This window comes from Neltuma alba, unplaced genomic scaffold, assembly GCF_004799145.2.
Source record: "Neltuma alba isolate B1F8T4 unplaced genomic scaffold, ASM479914v2 tig00007376_pilon, whole genome shotgun sequence".
NCBI lineage: Eukaryota > Viridiplantae > Streptophyta > Magnoliopsida > Fabales > Fabaceae > Neltuma > Neltuma alba.
The window spans coordinates 13,454-35,460 of record NW_021634766.1 but is presented as its reverse complement, the minus strand read 5'-3'; the positions used below and the strand labels follow the sequence as shown (position 1 = coordinate 35,460).

At 32.5% G+C, this 22,007-nt stretch overlaps 2 protein-coding genes across 2 annotated transcripts; both read left to right on the top strand.

Annotated features, from left to right (window-relative positions):
- Window positions 1–2,092: 2,092 nt before the first annotated feature.
- LOC114752416 (NADPH:quinone oxidoreductase-like) lies at window positions 2,093–4,390 on the top strand. The gene is made up of 3 exons (XM_028941163.1): window positions 2,093–2,243; window positions 2,358–2,549; window positions 4,063–4,390. The coding sequence occupies exons 1-3, from the start codon at window positions 2,153–2,155 to the stop codon at window positions 4,371–4,373; spliced, it is 594 nt and encodes a 197-aa protein (XP_028796996.1). The 5' UTR covers window positions 2,093–2,152; the 3' UTR covers window positions 4,374–4,390.
- Window positions 4,391–10,513: 6,123 nt separating this feature from the next.
- LOC114752414 (NADPH:quinone oxidoreductase-like) lies at window positions 10,514–12,834 on the top strand. Its single transcript, XM_028941162.1, has 3 exons — window positions 10,514–10,685; window positions 10,900–11,091; window positions 12,523–12,834. The coding sequence occupies exons 1-3, from the start codon at window positions 10,583–10,585 to the stop codon at window positions 12,828–12,830; spliced, it is 603 nt and encodes a 200-aa protein (XP_028796995.1). The 5' UTR covers window positions 10,514–10,582; the 3' UTR covers window positions 12,831–12,834.
- The last annotated feature ends 9,173 nt before the right edge of the window (window positions 12,835–22,007 follow it).

Genomic DNA, 22,007 nt, shown 5'->3' with positions numbered 1-22,007 from the left:
TACGAATTAAAAAATATATTATGATTTTCATTGATATACAATTTATGCTTTCATGTTAATTTAACAAATCTATAATACAACCTAATAATGGGCAAGGGATGATATATGCAAAATACCATGATTTAATTAATAATCCACATCCTACGCAACATAATGTATTACTATCTCCGGTTTTTACTATAAAATCTAGTTTCCTATTTACAAACTTTTTTTTGCCAGCGTTGTTTATTTAGAAAATAAATCTTATATTAAGAATGTGAAATAGTTTTTTTTTAAAATTTTTTTGGTCAAGTTGAATACTAAAGTAAAAGTCTAATCTAATCTTGTTTGACCTAAGGAATATATATTATTCCTTTCGCTTCAAAATATAAGTATAAATTTTTTAAAGGAATTTGTTCTTTTATAGGCTATAATGTGAATTAATCTAATTATTTAATATATTTTTTATTTTTATTCTCCCACATACTACCTCTTCATAAATAAGAGTGTTTTAGAAAAATAAATTATATTTTTACATACTATTATTTTTAATCAATTTTAACTACCTTCATGAGTTCCATAATTTAATCATTGGATACTTATATTTTGAATCGAGGGATTATTATAAATTTTTTCAGAGCATTAATTGATTTTATGAGAATACTTTTATTGGTACATCTTAATGGATAAAATTTTTATTATTATGAAAATTTTAAGAAATTAATATTTTATTTTTAATTAAGATGTTAAATTGATTTCTTAACTTGATACTATATAATAATAAGGCTTAATTATTGAGTTTTATAATTTTAAAGAATGTTATATTTTTATCTTGATATTATTTTTAAGGGAATACTATATCTTAGACGGAAGTTATTATATATTTGTTACTGCCTCTAGTCCTATGTATAAGAGCCAGTTGACTAATTTGAGGAGATTAAGAAAATAAGTTAAGTTAGTTATTTGTAATAAATATATGTTATTTTTTAAAAAAAATATCTTTACTAATCAAATGTATTAGCTAGAGTTATCATTGTTAGAAAGATTATCTTAAAAAAATATAAATATGATAGACAAAGTGAATTGAGGTCTTATATTTAGGACACAAATAAAAGCTAAATAATGTCTTATATTAAAAATCGAAAGTAGTAATAAATAAGCTAGTTTTTATTGTTTATAATTTTTTAGTAATTTGTTTGGAAATAAGGCAAAAACCTTAGTCTTACATGATCATGCGAAGTTTTGGTTCAAATGCATGAAGATTGAGCAACGCGTTTGTGGTCAACTCAATCATTGTTTGGTCTTTGTACGTTCCTATATTGAAAAAAACACAACGTATGAACATAACTTAAGTTTAGAAAACCAGCCGTTTCGTCCCACATAATAGGCAACTTAAACTTTTGTTTTGTTTTTTTTTTTTTTTTGTGGGGGAGAGGCGGGGGATTAAACAAAGTTAGTACATTGAGCCAGGTAAGGCGAGTTTGGTTTGAGTGATCAGCGTGGCGATCAACGTCAAGATATTTCTTCTTGTAGTGAGATATACATAGTTTTTAATATAAGACTTTTTTAGATGAAACAAAAGTATTTTTAAATCATACTCCTCCGGTCCTTAATATCTGACCCAATTGTTAAGTTAATTTTAGTCTTAAATATAAAACTCATTTATCATATTTATCAGTTTTCTCTAAATTATTTCTGTGAATACTCCCTCAACCATAATCAAGTAGAAGAGGGAGATGGGGTATTAAGAAAGATGATTATGATGTTTAGAAAAAATATGTCACATTCTTATAATTAACTAATTTATGTAACTTTCTTAATTTAATCAAATTTAATTAAATAAGTTTTATATTAAGGATCGGATAAGTATTAGACTTGAAACTAATTTTTTTGAGCTAGGAGCGGTTAAAAAATAACCCTCTCAACAAATATGTTGTCTAAAATTTAAACTTATGTTCTCTTTTTCAAGTGAGACGGCTACTACTTTAATTACAAATTGCATTATAAAATTGCAAAGGAGAGCGCCCGCCTAATATTATATCCTTCTGGGGAGGCCATCACTAAACCATGCACCATCATCCTTTTGCTATTTAAGTGTCTATTGATATCTTCATTCTCTTCATTCTTCATACCGTCGTTGACTCAAGAGGCTCATCACGCTTTAGAAGAAAGCATGGCACTCACGGCGGCGGCTCCGGTGAAGGTGGTGGCTATCTGTGGTTCGCTGCGTAAAGACTCGTACAACAGAGGCCTCATTCGAGCTGGTTAATCCGTCAACTACCGCTCTCCTCGTTCTCTCTATCTCTCTCTGTTTTGATTGATTTTGATTGTCAGGTTAATATATGGTTCTGATTTGGGGATTTGGATCTGTGATGCAGCGATCGAGTTAAGCAAAGGAGACATTGAAGGTCTCCAGATTGAGGACGTTGACATCGCTGCTCTGCCGATGCTGAATACAGATCTTGAAGAAGATGGGAGGTTTCCGGTGGAAGTGGAAGCGTTTCGCCGGAAGATTCTGGAAGCCGATTGTTTTCTCTTCGCTTCTCCGGAGTATAATTATTCCGTCACTGGTGATTTGCTTGAGTCTCTTTCTCACAAAACGATGTTTGTTTACAGGATGTGGATGATGTTTCTTTAGAGGTCTCCAAGCTGATAAGACGACCTTTTTTCCAAAAATTTGTCTACACTTTTTTTTTTAATAAAAAAAGAAGCAACTTCGTTTTCATTTCAAATTAAAAAAAAAAAGGTCCTGTGAATGATTTTGCTGATATTGTCCTTTCTATTTTGTCACTCACGTTTGCTTTTTCTTTTTTTTTCTTTTAAAAAACTTTTTTCCTTTTATTAATCGTTTTGTTAAAATGTTGCATTACTAATTTTGAATTGTTGATATCATTTAAATTATTTGATTATTTAACTTCGCATTTTTATTTAAATGATATTACAATCCTTTTATCATTTATTAAACGGGGAAAAACTTAGCTCAATTATCTTAAGTTTTTCAATCACACATATAGTCATGTGTCCTTTTTTGTTTAATATGAATTTATAATTAAATATTATTAAATTCTAATATTTTAAAAATAAGACACATGTTTATGTATGATTGAAAAACTTGATATAATAGATATAAAAAATTTGATATAAGTATGTCCTTATTAACTTATAGTTACTGATTAATTAAATGAAATAATAAAAGCACAATGGAAAATTTCAACAAAAAATGTAAACCGGAGAGAGTAATAAAAGTTATATACTCTTTGTTGGCAAAAGAGAAAAAGTTATACTCTTTGCAGTAATTATTAATAATTACTCATTAGAAGAGAGAATTACAATGATATCTGAGATAAAAAAAATAATTACTTGAAGTTTTAATGATAAGAGAACAATTGTTTACTATTTTGAAACTTGTCATTACAAGTTGCTCTATAGTTTTTTAGGATTTTTTAGTAATCATATTTTTTATTTGGGGCTTCATTGTCATTCTCCCCGAATAAAAAGTGATCTTGATAAACAATATTGAAAAAAAATCAATGAAATTCTTTTAAAAATCATTTTTAAGGGGGGAAAAAGTCACCACACAAAAATTACTTACAAAACTCATTTTCGTCAAAATCAATTTTGAAAAGTCATATTACTCAGAATCAGATTGTCCACAACCCCCACTAAAATTCTTATTTAATCAATCCAATTATAATTAAAATAATATAAACCTAACAAAAATAAACAAAAATATTTATGCATAATCTAGAAAACAGTAATATTTTAAAGTGCCAATTAATAAGTAAATAGAACATTCATGTGCATAATTCAACAAAACAAAGCTACTAAAGCAGCAATTTGAAGGGCTGCTATTTTTTAAAATAAAATTTGTAAACTCAAAATGGTGTCATTTTAAATTTAGCAAGAAAAGGAAACAAATATTAAATCCCCCTTGATCGACCCATCAAAAACTCTTAATCAGGTCGGTTGGTGGACTAGTTCATCGGTTCACTAGTCAGATCAAGCAACCTGAGTTGAATTTTAATACAACGTGTCTTATTTTTGTAAACTAGAGTATGTTAATTCATGTTGTATAATTAACAGCACCAATGAAGAATGCACTAGACTGGGCATCTAGGCCTCCCAACATGTGGGGGGGCAAAGCTGCGGCCATTGTAAGTGCAGCAGGGCTGTTTGGTGGTGCAAAAGGCCAATCCCATCTTCGAGACATTGGAGTCTTTCTTGATCTTCATTTCGTCAACAAACCTGAGTTCGTCCTCGACATCATCCACCCTCCTCCAAAGCTCGATGCTCATGGCCACTTTCCTGATGAACATACTTTGCTTAGGTTGAAGAAAATCCTTCTCTCTTTGAAAGCTTTCTCCCTCCAGCTCCGATCTAACAATAACAACTGATTATTATTGATGCTTAATCCACTTCAGTTTCTAGAATAATTTCTGTTATTTGTGTTTAGAAATCTGTTGGTTTTCGATCAAAATCATAATCTGGGGGTAACTTTGATTAGTTTTGGGAATCTGGTTTTGTCATGTATGGATGGATGACTGTAGTTGGCAGGCGGCAGCATTCAGTTATGTTGGGGTTTAAAATTGAAATGGATCAATGCATTTGAGCATTCAGTTTTTCTTCATGTAGTATATATTGTGAGCTGTGTGCATGTTAATTTCTATAAAAGGGTTTTGAAAAATAATATACTACTTCTGATCCTAATTATAAGAACTCGTTTTTTATAATTAAAACCAAAGATAGTATTATCCAAATTTATCAGCACGATGTTAATCAAGGCGCTAAAACTCAAAACCAGCCCATAATAAACTAATTGAGATGTTGAGTTAATAGTCAATGGATCATATTGAAGTTAACCTGAAGTTAGACTGCTTATATAAAAATAATATAACTTAACTGACAATAGCAAACTACAACAATATTGATAATCACCAATAATAAATATATAAAAAATATAATAATAGTTTAATTGTAACAATAACAAAATATAATAATATTGATAATATTCTTTTAACATCCTTTAATAACTAAAATTAAGAACAAAATGATGTCATTTGCTTCTTTTGTACGCAAAAACCAGCCAATCTACCGAACTTGCCCGGGTTGATCGTGTTATATAACTACTCTTCCGGTCCTTAATATAAGACTCATTTAACTAATTTGATTAGATTAAGGAAGTTAGGTAAGTTGGTTAATTATAAAAAATGTGACACTTTTTTCCTAAAATACCATAATCATCTTTTTTAATACCTCATTTTCCTCTTCTACTTGATTATGGTTGAAGGAGTATCCATAAGGGTAATTTAGAGAAAATTGATAAATATGAGAAATGGGTCTTATATTTAGGACCAAAACCAACTGACCAATTGGGTCCTATATTAAGGACCGGAGGAGTAGTTCAATTTAGGTCATATTAGGTTGAACTTCCATCAGTTCATGCACTAAATCATATCAGACCAATGATCCATTTAGCGCGGTTTTTTTTTTTAATATATGAATTAACTGGTTCAGTTTGATTCTTTTTAAACCATGATCTTAATTGAGACTTGAGATGACTTAATTAGGCGGTTTATACATTTATTTTTGAAATTAGACAGCTTATTTATCATCATAAACCATTGCTCAACTTGAATATGAAATTACTCATTGCATGAAAGTGCGTTTAGCATTTTGAAATGTTTTTTCAAGTGCATCCAACATTTTAAAATATTTTATAATGTATTAAGTACCTAAAGTGTTTTTTTTCATGCGCATTTTGTCACACCTCAATTTATTACCTAATTTTATATTAAGTAGGAGCAATTGGAACCATTTTACAAGTACTAAGTTAGAAAAATTTGAATTTTTAAATTTAATTTCTCGGGTTACTATTCATGGTAACCCTAACTTTTGTCAAACTTTGAAAGTCATAATTAATTCTAAAAAAATCAAAATGATATGATTCTAAATCCTACTTAAAGCTTGAAATGAGCTTTTTAAAAGAAAAATGTATCCAAAGTATGAACTTAACTCATGTGTGCTCAGTTTCAATGACAAAGTGCATTGTTTATTTAGTAACTTTTTTAATTTTTCAGAATTTACACCTAATTTTAGAGAGGCATAACTTTTTGTATAAATTTCAAATTTCATAAAATACTACTCATTTTAAAGCTAAAAATAATGAACTATTAAAATGTTAAGTTTCATGTCCAGACTCTTTTAATTGCTCAAAATTTTGCACAATCAAATTTTGCCTCTAATTAGGTCATCTTTCATCTCTTTTATGCATAACTTGTCAAATTAAAACCATAACCGCTCAAACATGATTCACCCACATATCATATTATATAACAAGTAATTTCACATAATTTGTAATCTCTAAAAGTCATCCAAATATCAATCCACAAATATTACAAAACTTATACATAAAATTCATTATAATTTCAATAACATTTTTTTTCATAGAGACATCACTTGCTTGCCCTTGGCCACACCACTTGTCTGCCCTATTGGTGGTATTTAAACATAGAAAGGAATGAGATTTCATAGAAATCTTAGTAGCAAAGGATTTACAACAATAATATTAAACATGCAAAATATATTACAATCAATTCTACAAAGCATCTCTTTACTCTATGCCATGTAAAAATCATATCAAGTCATTCTAAATTAGTACATTGATGCATCTTGCCAAGGCATACCATACAAACAAATCAAGTACATTACCATCAACAATTTCAAGTACCACATGGCATAAATTCAAAGCAGTATATCATGTAATAATCAAACAAGTTAATATTAAAATTATAAATTTCATGCTACCTCTTCGAGTTTAATCACACGAATACCTTTCTTAGTTCTTGGGCCTCTAATTACTCACTAAAATAACCTAACAAACAATAAGAATAATGGCATTCCAAATCAATTATATCATTCATTACATAATTCTTCCTAAAACCCTACCCCTTTTTCCATTATTTTAGGGTTTTAGTATCACCAATATTTTCATAACTCCTATAGGTGTTTCCTACACAATTTTTTATGTAGAATCTATTTTTGAACCTTAGATTCATTAATCCAATTCTCCTATCACTTCTCCTCTTGGCCGAATGGGGTCCCTTAGAGTTTAAAATTTTATTTTCAATTTTAATGCTTTGAAGCACATGTTCTCCTTATATCCCTATACAAAATCATCTTCTAAATCTATTGGAAGTATCAAAATAACAAAAATCAAACCTTAGGATATCCATCTTTACTTTGCTGAACAGTCCCCTCTTTATATACAATTTGATAACTTTCAAATAATAAGGTTTAACGACTACCTAACAATCATTTCCAATCCTTTAAACCATATAACAACTTAATTTCAATCATAATCTATCAAAATAATTTCATGCAGCACCTATCTCTTAGGGTTTCAATCACCAAACTCCATCAAAACTAAGTCTAAAACCATCAAACCATATAGAATCAAGTACTAGAGAGGACAGTAAAGCTTTTACCTTGATTAAACACTTGATTCACTTTGGTTTTGGCTTGTTTTTTCTCTCCTCTTCTTCCTCCTCAAATGGACAAATGCTCTCTCCCTGTAAAGTTCCAAATAGGCCAAAAGAAAGGTGAAAGAAATAGAGAGGAAGTGATATATATATATATATATATATATATATAGACCTTGAATTAGCTTACCATGTGTCACAATCTTACCCTTGGTTTTTATCACATAACACATGTACAAATCTCCTTCATCCTCCCTTGATTTTCCACCACATGTGAGCTGAAGTTTCCTCCACATTTAATGCAGATTGCCACCTCATAAGATACCTAATCATTCACATGTGAAAATTTCACATGTTTTATTTAAAAATCTATTCTTCCAACTCTATCCTTTTACAAACTATATGATTCTATTTAGGTCCCCAATCCTCATAGATGGCACCATTCAAGGCAGAAAAATGGGAAAAAATTTGGCTCCACCAAGCTTAACGTTACCACACTGTGTAATTTTACGTAATCAGTTGAATTTTTCTCTAATCCTGTTACATTCACTGCCTCCTAAAATTTGTTTACTTACACCAACAGCAACCTTTCAATGAAAAATGATTCTCCAAATTTTCTCATATTTTATTTTGGTCTATAACTCCTCCAATTGAATTTTCTCTGAAATCAACCCTTTACCGATAAAATTTTCAGCTTTAAATAATTTAAAACTAACCTCTACATCTCTAGAGGTTGAAAATAATTTTAAAATTCATAATAATATTTAAAATAATTTTTGTAATTTTTTCATGAATTATTGAGGCCCTTATATATTTTAAATAATTCAATTTAGCCAATATTTCTTTAATTAGCCAAAATTCTAGAAACATATAGAAAATTATAAAATAAATTATTTTCATCCCATTTTCATCTTCCAGACCTCAAATACTATTTTTTACCTTCTATTATATTTTTCATAATTTTTGAGAAATTTTTTAGAATTTTCAGTCCATATTCCTATTCTATTCAATATTGATCGGATATTTCAAAAATAATATTCTGGTCCCGGTCTGGTCTTCTGTCTCTCTATTAGCTACCCTGCTTAACCCATGACCTAATTTATATTCATCATTTTTAGGATTAAAATTAATAGAATATGACATATTCAATATCTGAAAGAATACTTCAGCATGCAGAATGCATCAAAATATATCTTAGGATGTTAAACGCACTTAAAAAATATTTTAAATAAAATAAATTAAAATTTTATATTTAAAATTAAATAAAATTCCCCAATTAATTTTCACATTAGGTACGGGAGGCAGGATTATTCACATGCAGGAAACAATGTGACTGTCCATTGGGGCGGCCGCAGCCCCCTTTTAATAAAAACTTCGGTCTCCCCCCTTGTCCTTAGTACCCGAATTCAAAGAACCCAACCCAAAACTAACCATTTCGTGTTTATATATAGTTATATACACATACGTATGTACGCGCGTGTATAATATATATACATATAAGTCCCGTTTGCTATAAAATATTAAAAATGAGGGACATGAACTGTAATTATAATTGAGAAAAAAATTAAAGAAACATTTAGCATAAATAATTGTTTGTTATATAGAATTAAACAAACCTATAAAGGTCATATTAGGAAATACCACTTTTCTCATGATACTTCCTAATATTACATACTCTTCTGGTCCTTAATACAGGACCTAATTCTTAAATTAGTTTTAGTCTTAAATATAATACTCATTTCTCATATTTATAAATTTTTTCTAAATTACCCCTATGGATACTTTCTCAACCATAATCAAGTAGAAGAGGGAGATGGGGTATTAAGAAAGATGATTATAGTGTTTTAGAAAAAATGTATTACTTTTTTTTTATAATGAACTAACTTACCTAAGTTTTTTAATTTAATCAATTAGTTAAATGGGTCTTATATTAAGAACTGAAGGAGTATATAGATTTATCTCATCCCATGTAATAATTAATCTCTCATACTAAATACCTTTTTAATAAAAATTTTTAATCTTAATTTTTATCTTTCATTTTCAATGCTCTCTATCTGCGGGGTGTTTGGATAAAAACAAACCATGGTTTGGAGAATAGTTTATAGGGAAAAATTTATTTTTGAGAATAGATTTTGAAAAAATAGATTTTGTGAAAAAGTGATTCTGATAAAGTGAAAGTGTTTAGATAGTTGTTATCAAAAGTATTTTTTATATGTACCAAGTACTAAAAAAGATATAAGTTAATACAATAATTAGATTTTATAATATATTTTTATTTGACATAATAAATTTGTTAATAATATATTTTTTTATCAAGATAATAAATAATATATAAAAAAATATAATTAATAAATAATTAATATATGTATATATATTTATAAAATATAAGATTAAATATATTTTTAGAAAAATGATTTTTTTTTGCAAACAAAAAGATTTATTTTGCCTTAAAGATTTTAAATTCACAACTAAATTTTTTAGCAGCATATCATTTTTGATTTTTAATACAAGAACTATTTTGATATTCAATTTGGTTCTAAATATAAAATTTCAATCTATTTTATTTTTCATATTTATCTTTTTTTTTAAATAGTCTTTGTAGTAGTTGTACATGTTAAATTTTTCATTAAATGATACTTCTAACTAATATACATGATTAGAAAAGTATTTTAGGGAACAACATTTATTTATTACAGATAACTAACTTAACTAATTTTTTTAATCTATTCAAATTAGTTAATTAGTTCTTATATTAAAAACCAAAAATAGTATTACAATGTAAAAAAAAAAAGGATCACATTTTCAAAAAACAATTTTTTTTTTCATGAAACTATAATTTAGATGGGTCAAATAATTATTTTAGAGCTCAATTATGATTTTATAAAAATGTAAAGTGTTTGATAATTTTTTATGCCAAACCTTGGTTTCCTAAAGTTATTTTGGCAAGAGTGCCAAAATAAAGCAATAGCACTCACTAACCCCACATGCTGTCTTGGGAAACATAATAAACAAACAAAAGGAACGCACACTCACCTCACCCCTTTTCCGCTCTATTTATTCTGTCAATTTTTCGATCTCTTCAGTCCTGAAAGTGTTCATTGATCTCTTCACACTTTGAAGGAAGCATGGCACTCGCAGGGTCTGTCGGTGCGGCGGTGCCGGTGAAGGTTGCGGCCATCTGCGGTTCACTTCGTAAAGCCTCATACAACAGAGGCCTCCTTCGAGCTGGTTAATTACTCCATTATTAACGTTTTCCTTTTGCGTTATTAGGATTCTTTCCAGAACTTGGCGCATTATATATCTCATGCTGTTCTGTCTGTTATAATCAAAATTTTCTCTGAAGAATGAATCAAATGCTTCTTCTAATCTGTTTGCACACACTGTCTCTGTTTCTTTGCTTGTTCGGTTGTACGGATCTGATTTGTGGAATTTGGATCGTTAGCGATCGAGCTAAGCAAGGGAGCCATTGAAGGTCTCCAGATTGAGCACGTCGAGATCGCTGCTCTGCCGATGCTGAATACCGATCTTGAAGAAGAAGGGAGGTTTCCGGCGGAAGTTGAAGCATTTCGCCAGAAGATTCTAGAAGCCGATTGTTTTCTTTTCGCTTCTCCTGAGTATAATTTCTCAGTGTCTGGTAAATCCTCCCTTCTGTTTCTTTCCAGAAGCTGCTTTTCTCTGCCATGGATGGTTCTGTTGACACTTCATTTTGGTTCCTCGTAACCATTTTCGCCCCTTACAAAATTACTTAAAGTATTTATTCTAATTTTTATATATTACTCTTTTTGCGTTACAAAATAGGTTTTATAATCATGTATATTAATTAGAAGTACTAATCGATAGAATATTTAATAAGTGCAACTACTATAAAGATTACTTTAAAAAAATATATAAATATAATAAACAAAATGGACTGTAAGTATTTAGAACAAATTGAAAGTTAAACTAATTCTTATATTAAAAATTGGTGATGGAATTATTAACACTTTTTGATTCACTTGCTTTAATTAATTGGACGGGAGCGTATTAAGGTTATCCTAATATTATCCCCCCAAACAATTTGTTTTGTTTTAGAAATATCTTTTACAATTAGAGTAATATGAAAAAATATTCAGACATCAAATTATAAGAAGTTATCTTTTAACAATTTAAATCAATGAATATTTAGATTAAAAGTTGTAATCATGGGGGACAACCTAGCTGCTTAAAATGCACAGTTATTGGTTTTGCTTTTTTGGCCATTACCATTATTTATATTTAGGAGATAGTTGGATCCGACGGATGTGATGATTATTTGTTAATGAACTAAATGAACACATCCGTTCCCACAAAAATTAAAAAAGACATATAATTTACTTTTGGTAGTTATACTCTATATATAGAACCAGTTTATGATTATTTTTGTTACATGATTAAACCCTTAACTACTACTTATGCCTTATTCCACCTTTGCAATAATGTGATGTAGTTTGCTTTAATTTAAAAGAAATTTGCGTAAATTCCAAAATAATTTGTCACCCTTTGAATAAAATTCAAAATAGTGATCTACATGAATCATCAATATTTTATAAGAAAATTGTAGATTTGATTTTTAACTTCATGCAAAATTTCATTTTTTTCCTTAATTTTATAAAGTAGTTTTTTTTCAGTCATCTAATTCTGACACTATCAGGTTCATTAACCCAAAAAAAAGTTATTACTGAAATTTTAGTCGTTAACAAAACATTCTGAAATATTACGTTTAATTTTTTAAATAATAATTATTAGCATATGCAATCTAAAATATATTAGGGTTAAGATCCAAATGACGCCTTATAAAATTAAATTGAAGGACTAAGCTGAAATTTTATCTAATATTAGAGGATAAAAAATAAACTTTTATCTTTTATAAAAACATATAATTGTTTATAAATTACGCTGGCAATAAAGGAGTGGAAGCACAGTAAACCAACCTCTCTTCTTTTACTTTTGCTTTTCTTTTCTTGATTCCTTCCACGCACAACCACTCACTCACATAACATTAAATCTGTTACTTTTAGTGAACATGGGTATTTTATTATTGTAATAGCACCAATGAAGAATGCGCTTGACTGGGCATCAAGACCTCCCAATGTGTGGGGAGGCAAAGCTGCGGCCATTGTTAGTGCAGGAGGGAGCTTAGGTGGTGGAAGAGGCCAATTTCATCTTCGTCACATTGGAGTCTTTCTTGATCTTCACTTCATCAACAAGCCTGAGTTCTTCCTCAATGCATTTCAGCCTCCTCCTAAGTTCAATCCTCATACTGGCGACTTGATTGATGAAGATGCTAAGCTCCGATTGAAAGAGGTCCTTCTCTCCTTGAAGGCTTTCTCTCTCCAACTTCAACCTAAAACCTGAATCATCATCAGACGAATGTTCTCGATCATAGCATGCATTGAGCTCAAACTGAGACATGTATAAAATTGGAAGATGTCTTTTTGCTTTTTTTTAACTATGTTTTTCTTCATGTTCCTCGAAGGTTGTTCAATAATTTGTTGTGCGTTTACAATTTGAGTAAGAGGGTTTTGATTATCAATTAATGCGTTACCTTATGTCCTTGTCTATACTATATGATCCTGTTCTGTTCCTACATTTTGTTTATGGGGATACTCCTTCGTGAGGCAGTTTATTAATGGTAAGAAAATATATATTTATTTCATATGGCTCTTGTTTATATTGGTGTATTATGTCATTGGAAAAATTATAATCCTAGGAGTTTTTTTTTGGGTACACATAATTCTAAGAGCTCGTAATGAGAATAGTTGTTTGCATATTTTGGGCTTTAAAATTTGTTGTTGGGCTTAGTTGAGTTCCAATTTCCAGCGGCCACATGTTATTGTCATGGCAGTGGCAATACCATGTTGAAGGTAACAGCAAGGTAGAATTATATATAGTTCATCTGTTACGTAAGGCCACAAATTAAAACACTGCGGATAAAAAATTACGCTGGTCGAATTTCTTCATTTGACATTAGTTAAATTTGATTGATGGTGATATAATATATATGTGTGTGTGTATATATAGCCATAGGAAAAGGAAAGGTAAAGTAATATTATTACATTGAAATGGGAATCTGGAATGGTCAAAAACAGCATATTTTACATATTAATCCTCCAAATAATATGCAAAAAAGCGGCATTTGGAAATTATCAGGAAATGATAGCTATATTATCCTATCTTTAAGATTGAGCTACCATTATCTACTTTCAAATCTTAAATGTTGCTTTGCATATTGCTCCATCTTTCCCAAAAATTATCATGTACACAAGAATATCATAATCCAATTATTGATGGCTGATGGCTTAGTATATCCTACTCATAAAAATATGAGGTTTGAAGAAGTGGGTGATGAAATTTTCAATGATGTAAAGTCTAGGTCTTTTTTTTTTTTTTTGAGTCATCAAGAATAGGTAGTCATTACTTCATCACACATGATCTTTTCAGGGATTTAGCAAAATCTGTGGTAAGAGATTTTTTTGGGTGCAGTTAGAAACGGATCAAGCGCAAGATATGTCAAGCAAGACATGCTACTTTTCATATATAAACAACAAAAATGCAAATCTTGAGATTTTCGACAAGGTTCTCAAATGCCATCGATTAAGACGTGGTTTCCTCTGATTGGGTGTAGAATTCGGGTACAGTTTTGCTATAGATGGTGATATAATGTTCAGAATTTCTTATCTCAAGTACTTACAAATATTATCTTTGAGGGGATCTCGGGATAGCAAAAAGTTGACAGGTGGTATTAGCAATTTAAAGTACTTGCATTATCAAAGGCAAGGAAAACCTCCTTCCTAAACCCTCAGATAAAGGCCCATCAGTAGGGGGAGTCAAAGTACAGCCTACCTTCAAGATTAAGAGTGTGAAGACGAAATCTAGACACGGATTAAACACGCCCTTAGAGGAACTCACCAAAGCATTAGCAGAAGCTTTGGGAGCTCCCATCCACTCCGATGACGACATGGCTTTCCTAGAAGCCACGGAAGCAGATTTTGAAGATGACTCAAATAACAAACGCTCAGCCATTGAGCGCTAATTCAACTCCTCTTAATGAATTGCTCAATACTTGTTTGGAACTGCCAGGGAGCAACATCTAAAAAATTTCATGTTGTTCTGAAATCTCTTCTCAAAGGTTTCAAGCCAGAAGTTATAGCACTATTGGAACCTCACATTTTGGGGATCTCAGCAGATTGTGTTATTAAGAAAACTGGTTACCCCAACTCCCACAGAGTGGAGGCAGCGGGCTTTTCAGGAGGAATTTGGATCCTTTGGTCTAGCAAAGTTAAGGTAAGGATCTTGCAAAATCACAAACAATTCATCCATACTCTTGTCTGTGATGATGCAGGTACATCAAAATTCCAATTCACAGAAATTTATGGGAGCCCCAATCCATCCCTTAGGGAGCATCTTTGGAAGTAGGGGTGGAAACAGGCCAGGCCAGGCCAGGCCTCACCCTTAACAGGCCTGGCCTGTGGTGAGGCCTGTTGGCCTGAGCCTGGCCTGCGGCCTGTGAAAGGCCTTTTAATCGGCCTGAGCCTGGCCTGTAATCAGGCCTGGCTTGGCCTGTGGCCTGTTAAGAGGCCTGTTTTTTTAATAAATTTTAAACACACATAAATCAATTCAAAATTATAATAATTCAACCTAATTGATCTAAAATACAAACAAAAAATATGAAATTATCAAATTAATACAATTTGTAAAACATGTCCCCTTAGGTCCAAAAAAAAATCTAATATGAAAAATTATTAGAAAACATAATTTCATTTTGATATAAAAATATCACTTCATCCTATATCTAGTATAAAAATTAGTTGATGACTAGATCTAGTTTAAAATATGAAACATCCTTAATCCCTTTTATATTTTAAATTTATCATTTATTCAGACTAATTTACTAACAAAATGATATTTGATCTTGTTGTTACACATGGTTGTTTTTTTTAAAAAAATATTACAGTTATTATAATTTATTTATTTATTTATTCAAATTAATTAAGTAACTATTATAATAAGAATTAGATTGAGCACACATATACACGGTCTAAAACATAATAGGTCAATTCTCTCTCTCTCTCTCTATATATATATATATATATATTCTATAAGCATGGATCAAATAAATGAATGATGCTTTTTTTTTAAATGCACTTATGTTTTCTTTCTCTGTTTAAATATGTGTCATTATACATATATCAATTATTTTTATTATAGAGAATAGAAATGAAATATCGCATGCAATAGGCTCTAGATAACACGTTTATGTGGATGGAGTTTTCTCAATTAACCAATTAGAATAACAAAATCCCTCCTATCAATTTATAATTTTAACATATAAAAAAAAAAGATAACAGGCCCAGGCCACCTGACAGGCCTGACAGGCTTACTGTCAGGCCTGAGCCTGGCCTGATAAAGCAAACAGGCCTTTTTACAGGCCTGAGCCTGGTCTAATATCTAAATAGGCCAGGCCAGGCCAGACCATTTACAGGCCAGGCCACAGGCCCCTGACAGGCCGCCTGGCCTATTTCCACCCTTATTTGGAAGGAACTCGGTAAACTCCAAGGTGGAAGGGATGCATGGTTGTTAGCAGGCGACTATAATGCCACTATCACGAACGATGAATGTAAAGGTGGAGCCACTCGAAACCCAATAGGAAGCAAAGCCTTCAGGAGCTTTATTGCTCATGTTGGACTCCTTGACTTGGGATATACAAGCCCAAAATATACTTGGAAGAGAGGGAATCTACTAGTCAGATTAGACTGGGCCTTATGCAACCAGCAATGGCTAGAATCCCATCCTAATACAGAAGTCATGCATTTGCCAATGATCCAAAGCGATCATAGGCCTATCCTCATCCAACTAAAGGGAGAACAACAGGTCACAAAGCCCCCATTTCGATTTTTTGCACCGTGGATCTCACACCCGGACTTCAAGGATCTAGTAACCTTAACCTGGACTAAAGGGAGAAGTCTAGTTGAAAACATTGAGCACTTCACTCTTGTGGCCCAAGACTGGAACCATAATACTTTTGGAATTATAGGTTGGAATAAGAGAACTCTACACAGGAGAATTAATGGTGTCCAAAAGGCACTTGAAAGGAACCCCTTCAACTCCTACTTGCTCGAGACAGAGAGAACACTCCTGGATGACTACGAGAATGTTTGTATGCAGGAAGAGATCCTATGGCTCCAAAAATCCCGTAGCCAGTGGATTTGCGATGGAGATAGGAATACTCATTATTATCATAGCAAAGCGTTAATTCGGCACAGACAAAACAGAATCTCTATGCTAAAAGACAATGATGGGAGATGGGTATCTGATCAGCACCAACTGAAGTCTATGGCGGCTAACTACTTCAAACAACTATATACACTTGAGGACGGCCAATTTGTGCCCTACCCATGTTCAGGTCAGTTTCCTCCACTTACTGATTCTCTGTCAATCCTGCTTGATGGCCCTATTTCAAAAGAGGAAACTAAAAAAGCGCTTTTTGACATGGCCCCTCTGAAATCGCCGGGAGTGGACGGACTGCACGCCATCTTCTTCCAATCTCAATGGGGAATAGTTGGTGATTTATTATTTCAGGAGGTTAAAAGCATCTTTGAAGGCAAAGACATAGACCCTCAACTCAACCGTACACTGATTACCTTAATCCCCAAGACGAGCTCCCCTTAATCCATAAAGGAGTTTAGACCAATCAGCCTTTGCACAACCATCTATAAACTGCTCACTAAGATCATAGCCAATCGGTTAGCACCAATTATGCCCACTCTCACAGCACCGTATCAAGCTAGCTTCATCAAGGGAAGGAATATCATAGATAATATCATTATAGCCCAAGAAGCTATTCACTCAATGAGAAAGAAGTCTGGCAGAAAAGGATGGATGGCGATTAAAGTGCACCTAGAGAAAGCCTTTGATAGACTTCGGTGGGACTTCGTTGCAGACACCTTGAAAGAAGCTTGATTACCCCATAGGCTTATCACCATTGTTATGAAATGCATCACGTCCACCTCCATGCAGGTCCTCTGGAATGGACAGCAATCAGAGACTATCACACCCCAACGGGGCATAAGACAAGGCGACCCACTCTCCCCTTATATCTTTGTTCTTTGCATGGAAAGACTCTCCCAGCTTATCTCTAAAGTTGTAGAAGATAAAAAATAGCAGCCTATCCGCCTACGTAGAAGAGGGCCCCCCCTTTCGCACCTCTTTTTCACTAATGACCTCCTTCTCTTTGGAGAAGCCAGCACAGCACAAGCAAAGATACTTAACTCCATCCTAGCTTCCTTTTGTGCCTCCTCGAGTCAGAAAGTTAGCCAACATAAAACCCGCACTTACTATTCTAAGAATGTTTCCCCTCCTCAAGCAGCCTCCCTCGACTCAGCTCTGGGATTCCAAAGAACAACAAATCTAGGCACTTACTTGGGGGTTCCCTTAATTCATGCCAGAATCACTCAAGACACTTACTGATATATAGAGAGCAGAATTCATCAAAAGCTAGTTGGTTGGAAAAGTAAGTCGCTTTTGTTAGCAGGAAGGACCACTTTAGCTCAATCAATCTTGTCAACCATACCCTACTACGCCATGCAATCAACACGCCTTCCTAGCACCACTTGCAACAGGTTGCAATCCTTAATCCGGAATTTCATTTAGGGATCTAGTGATCAGCACAAAGGCATCCATCTAGTTAAGTGGACTGATATATGTCAATCGAAAGATTGCGGGGGTTGTGGTCTAAAGAATTTGGAGCATCAAAATTCAGCATTCCTTATGAAAATTGCCTACAACCTAAGAACAAGGCCTGATCTCTTTTGGGTCCAAGTTCTGAGAGCGAAATATGATTGGCCCAATAAGGCACTTAACTGCAGTAAAATAAATAAGGGATCCCATCTGTGGAAAAATGTTGCAAGTATTTGGGAGGAAATGCAGCTGGGCATAAAATGGTGCTTAGGTAATGGGAACCAAATCCGTTTTTGGTCTGATCACTGGATAGGTGACTTGGGGCCTTTGCTTAATCTCTCCTTCAAGCCCTTATCATATGAGGAACTCCAGAGACCCATCAGCCACTATATCACACCGAATGGAGAATGGGATTGGGCTTCATTCCAACAGTTACTCCCTTCCTCTATCGTACAACAGATTGGTGAGCTTCCAGCCCCTTCAATCAATGGGCCGCAAGATAATTGTACCTGGGCCTTGCAAAGCAATAGTCTCTTCAGTGTCAAATCCGGATATAATTTGATTGCCTAGGACTTATGGAATGATGTGGACAATAAATGGGAAATGGCATGGAAATGGCCGGGCCCTCAACGAGTACGTACCTTCCTATGGTTAGCTATGCATAGCAAACTCCTCACTAATTGTGAATGTGTTAGGCGACAAATGACCGGCTCCGATGTATGTGAGATCTGTGGGAAAGAATAAGAGGACATCCTTCACGTACTGCGTACCTGTGAAGGGGCTGCCTCTTGCTGGAAACTAATCGTCCCAAGCCAGTCTCAAAGCACCTTCTTCTCTTGCTCTCAAGAAGAGTGGTTTGAAGCAAACCTCTCAGTTAGTCGCAGCAAGGATTCCTGGTGCATTATCTTTGGGCTCCTCTGCTAGAAACTTTGGGATGCTAGAAATATGACCTTATTTTGTAACGAAAATGTGCATGCTATTACTCTTGTAAATAGAGTCCTAGCTATGGGTGATCATACCTGGAGAGCCAAGGAATTCTATAGCAGCCTAGGTTTAGGTTAGCCTAAAACCCTTCTCTTGCTCTCCTCCTTTTCAGTTGTAATCTTTTTGTCTCTTTTGGTCCTGCTGTATATATTCTTTTTTGATTAATATATCTCCTTCTATTAAAAAAAAAAGTACTTGCATTATCTGGATCTTTCTTGGACTCCAATTAAGAAATTACTAAATTCAATGTGCTGGTTGATTAATCTACAAATGTTGAAATTAAGTTGTTGGCATAACTTGACCAAGTTGCCACCAAATTTCTACATACAGAAAATGCCAAGATATATGGGAAAGTTAAATAAGCTCCAAACAATGAATCGATTTGCTGTGACCGAAAAAAGAGGATCAAATTTAAAAGAACTAGGTGCCCTAAAGCAATTTACATGTTCACTAACCATCTTAAATATGGGGTATATAAGTGAAGCTACGGATTTGAGAGAGGCCAATTTGAAAGAAAAGCAGTTGGATACATTGAAGTTACTGTATGAGCAGAATACATTGGAGTTGATATATGGGCAAGGTGCATTGAAGTATAAGTACAATCTTGAAGAGACACAACACCAAGAGCACGTATTGGAAGCACTTGAGCCAAATCGTAGTGTAAAAGAGCTTAGTGTTGAAGTATACATAGGTACTAAATTTTCAAAGTGGCTTGGTGATTCACATGTTTTACCCAACTTAGTGTCTTTATCTGTAGGCAGTTGCACCAACATTGTGAGCTTACTGCCATTTGGGCAACTACCTTCCCTCCAAAAACTCACGATTATCAAACTTGATGGAATAAAGGCTATGAGGAAAATGTTTTATGGGAATGACTCAATAATTGTTCCATTTCCTTCCCTTTCTTTTTTAAAATTTTATAGGATGAGAGAATGGGAAGAATGAGATATATTTTATGAAGGTGAAAGTTTCTAATCTTTTTCTATCCTTTAATCCCTAGGCCACTATTAAGTTACACATGCCATTTTGGGCAATAAGATATCATAGGGTTTTTAGCCAATTTTCTCCATCAAAATTAAATCTAGATCAATCACTAATCATGGCAATTAGACCCTTAATGGAAGCTTGAATTTAGCTTGGATTATTACTTGAACTTGGTTTGATTCTTTTCCTCTTCTTTTTCTTCTTTTATTGGCTGAAAATGAGGGCCTTGGGAGGGGGCATTTATAGATAATTTTTTGCCCTTAGTTTTCTCACTTTGCCTTTATGAAACATTAGAGTTCTAATGGCCATTTGTTCCCTTTATCAAGCCATTTTTTACATGATCATGCCAAGTATTTATCAAATTTGCTATGTGTTCCCTTGCATCATGTTCCTTACATAATCTCCTTTGCATCATTAGTTGAAGAAGAAAGAAGGGAAAAACTAAATTGAACCCATGAACACTTTTTCTTTTGGTTGTCTTTAGGATATTTAGTATATGATAGAAGACAATTATTTTAATCTTTTTTTTTTAATTATCTCCCTTAACAAATGGCGTAATTCCAACCCTATCCTTTTCCTCATAAAAATGGCACCAGAATGCTTGAAAAATGAGAGAAAAAAATTGTCCCACTAAGCTTTAGGTTATTTCACAGTTAATTTTATCGTATTTGTTAAAAATGTTTTTTTTGGATCCTATCTAGTCCAGTAGCTCTAAAAATTTATTTATCTATGCCAATAATTCTCTTTTATTGAGAGGGAATTCACTAATTTTTTTTTCAGGTCAAAATTTGACCTGTAACTCATTCTATTTAAATTTTTTTTAAAATAAGCCTTTTATCAATATAATTCAACTTTAAATATTTTTAAGGCTAATCTTCTTACCTTTAAGGGTTGAAAATAATTTTACAATCTTCAATAAACTCCCAATTAATTTTTTCTCATGTTTATTTCACGCTTGAGGCTTCTATTTATTTATAATAATTCGCGTCAACTAATTTTTTCTATTTAGCCTAAAATACCTATAATTATGAAAATTTCTCTGATAAGTAATTCTCATTATGTTTTTACCTTTTAGGCCTTAAATGCTGTTCTAAACACTTCTCTTTATTTTTCATAAAATTTTGAAAATTTTCAGGAATTTTAGCCATAATTTTCAATACTGCCATTTTTTGATTGAAACTTTTCAAAATGAGTTTCACTTTAAAAGTTATTCTATCTCTGTCTCTATTATTTTATTTGACCTACAGTTAGTTTTGAATTCCCATCCCGTAGGTTAAAATTTACAAGATGTGGTAGATTTCTTAGTGAGGTAATTTATTGCTTGTAAGCAAATATATACTTATTTAATAGGAAAAGTTGTTAAAAAAGACTGTTAAAATAGAAAAAGTGCACACAGGGACCTGTTTATAAAAATTATTGTCAAAACCCACTCTCATCTTGTTATGAGTCCCAATTTACAATTTTTCTGTTTCAGTTTTTTGTTGTTGCCATTTTTCCTATTTAATATGGCTTACGTATGTATTGGGGTACTACGTCATTAGACAAATTATAATTCTAACATTTTTTTGGGTACAAATAATGTTTTTTTTTACTAATAAAGTTTAGATGAGTTGGATCCTAGGAGCTCACTAAGGCTAGGGCATGTCTCCAAGCTCAAAGAATGCTTACAGAGGTACTTATAGATCGTCTACCAACAAGTCCTCACATCGGTAGCGAAATTCAAACTTACCACTTTATAGGTTATGGGCTAACTCTTTACCAACTAGACTAACTCTTGTTTGTAAATAATGTAAGAGTTCGTAACGAGAATACCTCTTTACATATTTTGGGCTTTAAAATTGGCTGCTGGGCTTGAATTAGTTCCAATTTCCAAAGGCCACATTTTAT

Bases quoted from the DNA above. Each gene is read 5' to 3' on its own strand.
- LOC114752416 (XM_028941163.1), top strand. From the start codon at position 2,153: ATGGCACTCACGGCGGCGGCTCCGGTGAAGGTGGTGGCTATCTGTGGT. The intron at 2,244-2,357 runs GTTAATCCGTCA...TCTGTGATGCAG, and splicing joins CAGAGGCCTCATTCGAGCTG to CGATCGAGTTAAGCAAAGGA. The intron at 2,550-4,062 runs GTGATTTGCTTG...TATAATTAACAG, and splicing joins GTATAATTATTCCGTCACTG to CACCAATGAAGAATGCACTA.
- LOC114752414 (XM_028941162.1), top strand. From the start codon at position 10,583: ATGGCACTCGCAGGGTCTGTCGGTGCGGCGGTGCCGGTGAAGGTTGCG. The intron at 10,686-10,899 runs GTTAATTACTCC...TTGGATCGTTAG, and splicing joins CAGAGGCCTCCTTCGAGCTG to CGATCGAGCTAAGCAAGGGA. The intron at 11,092-12,522 runs GTAAATCCTCCC...TTATTGTAATAG, and splicing joins GTATAATTTCTCAGTGTCTG to CACCAATGAAGAATGCGCTT.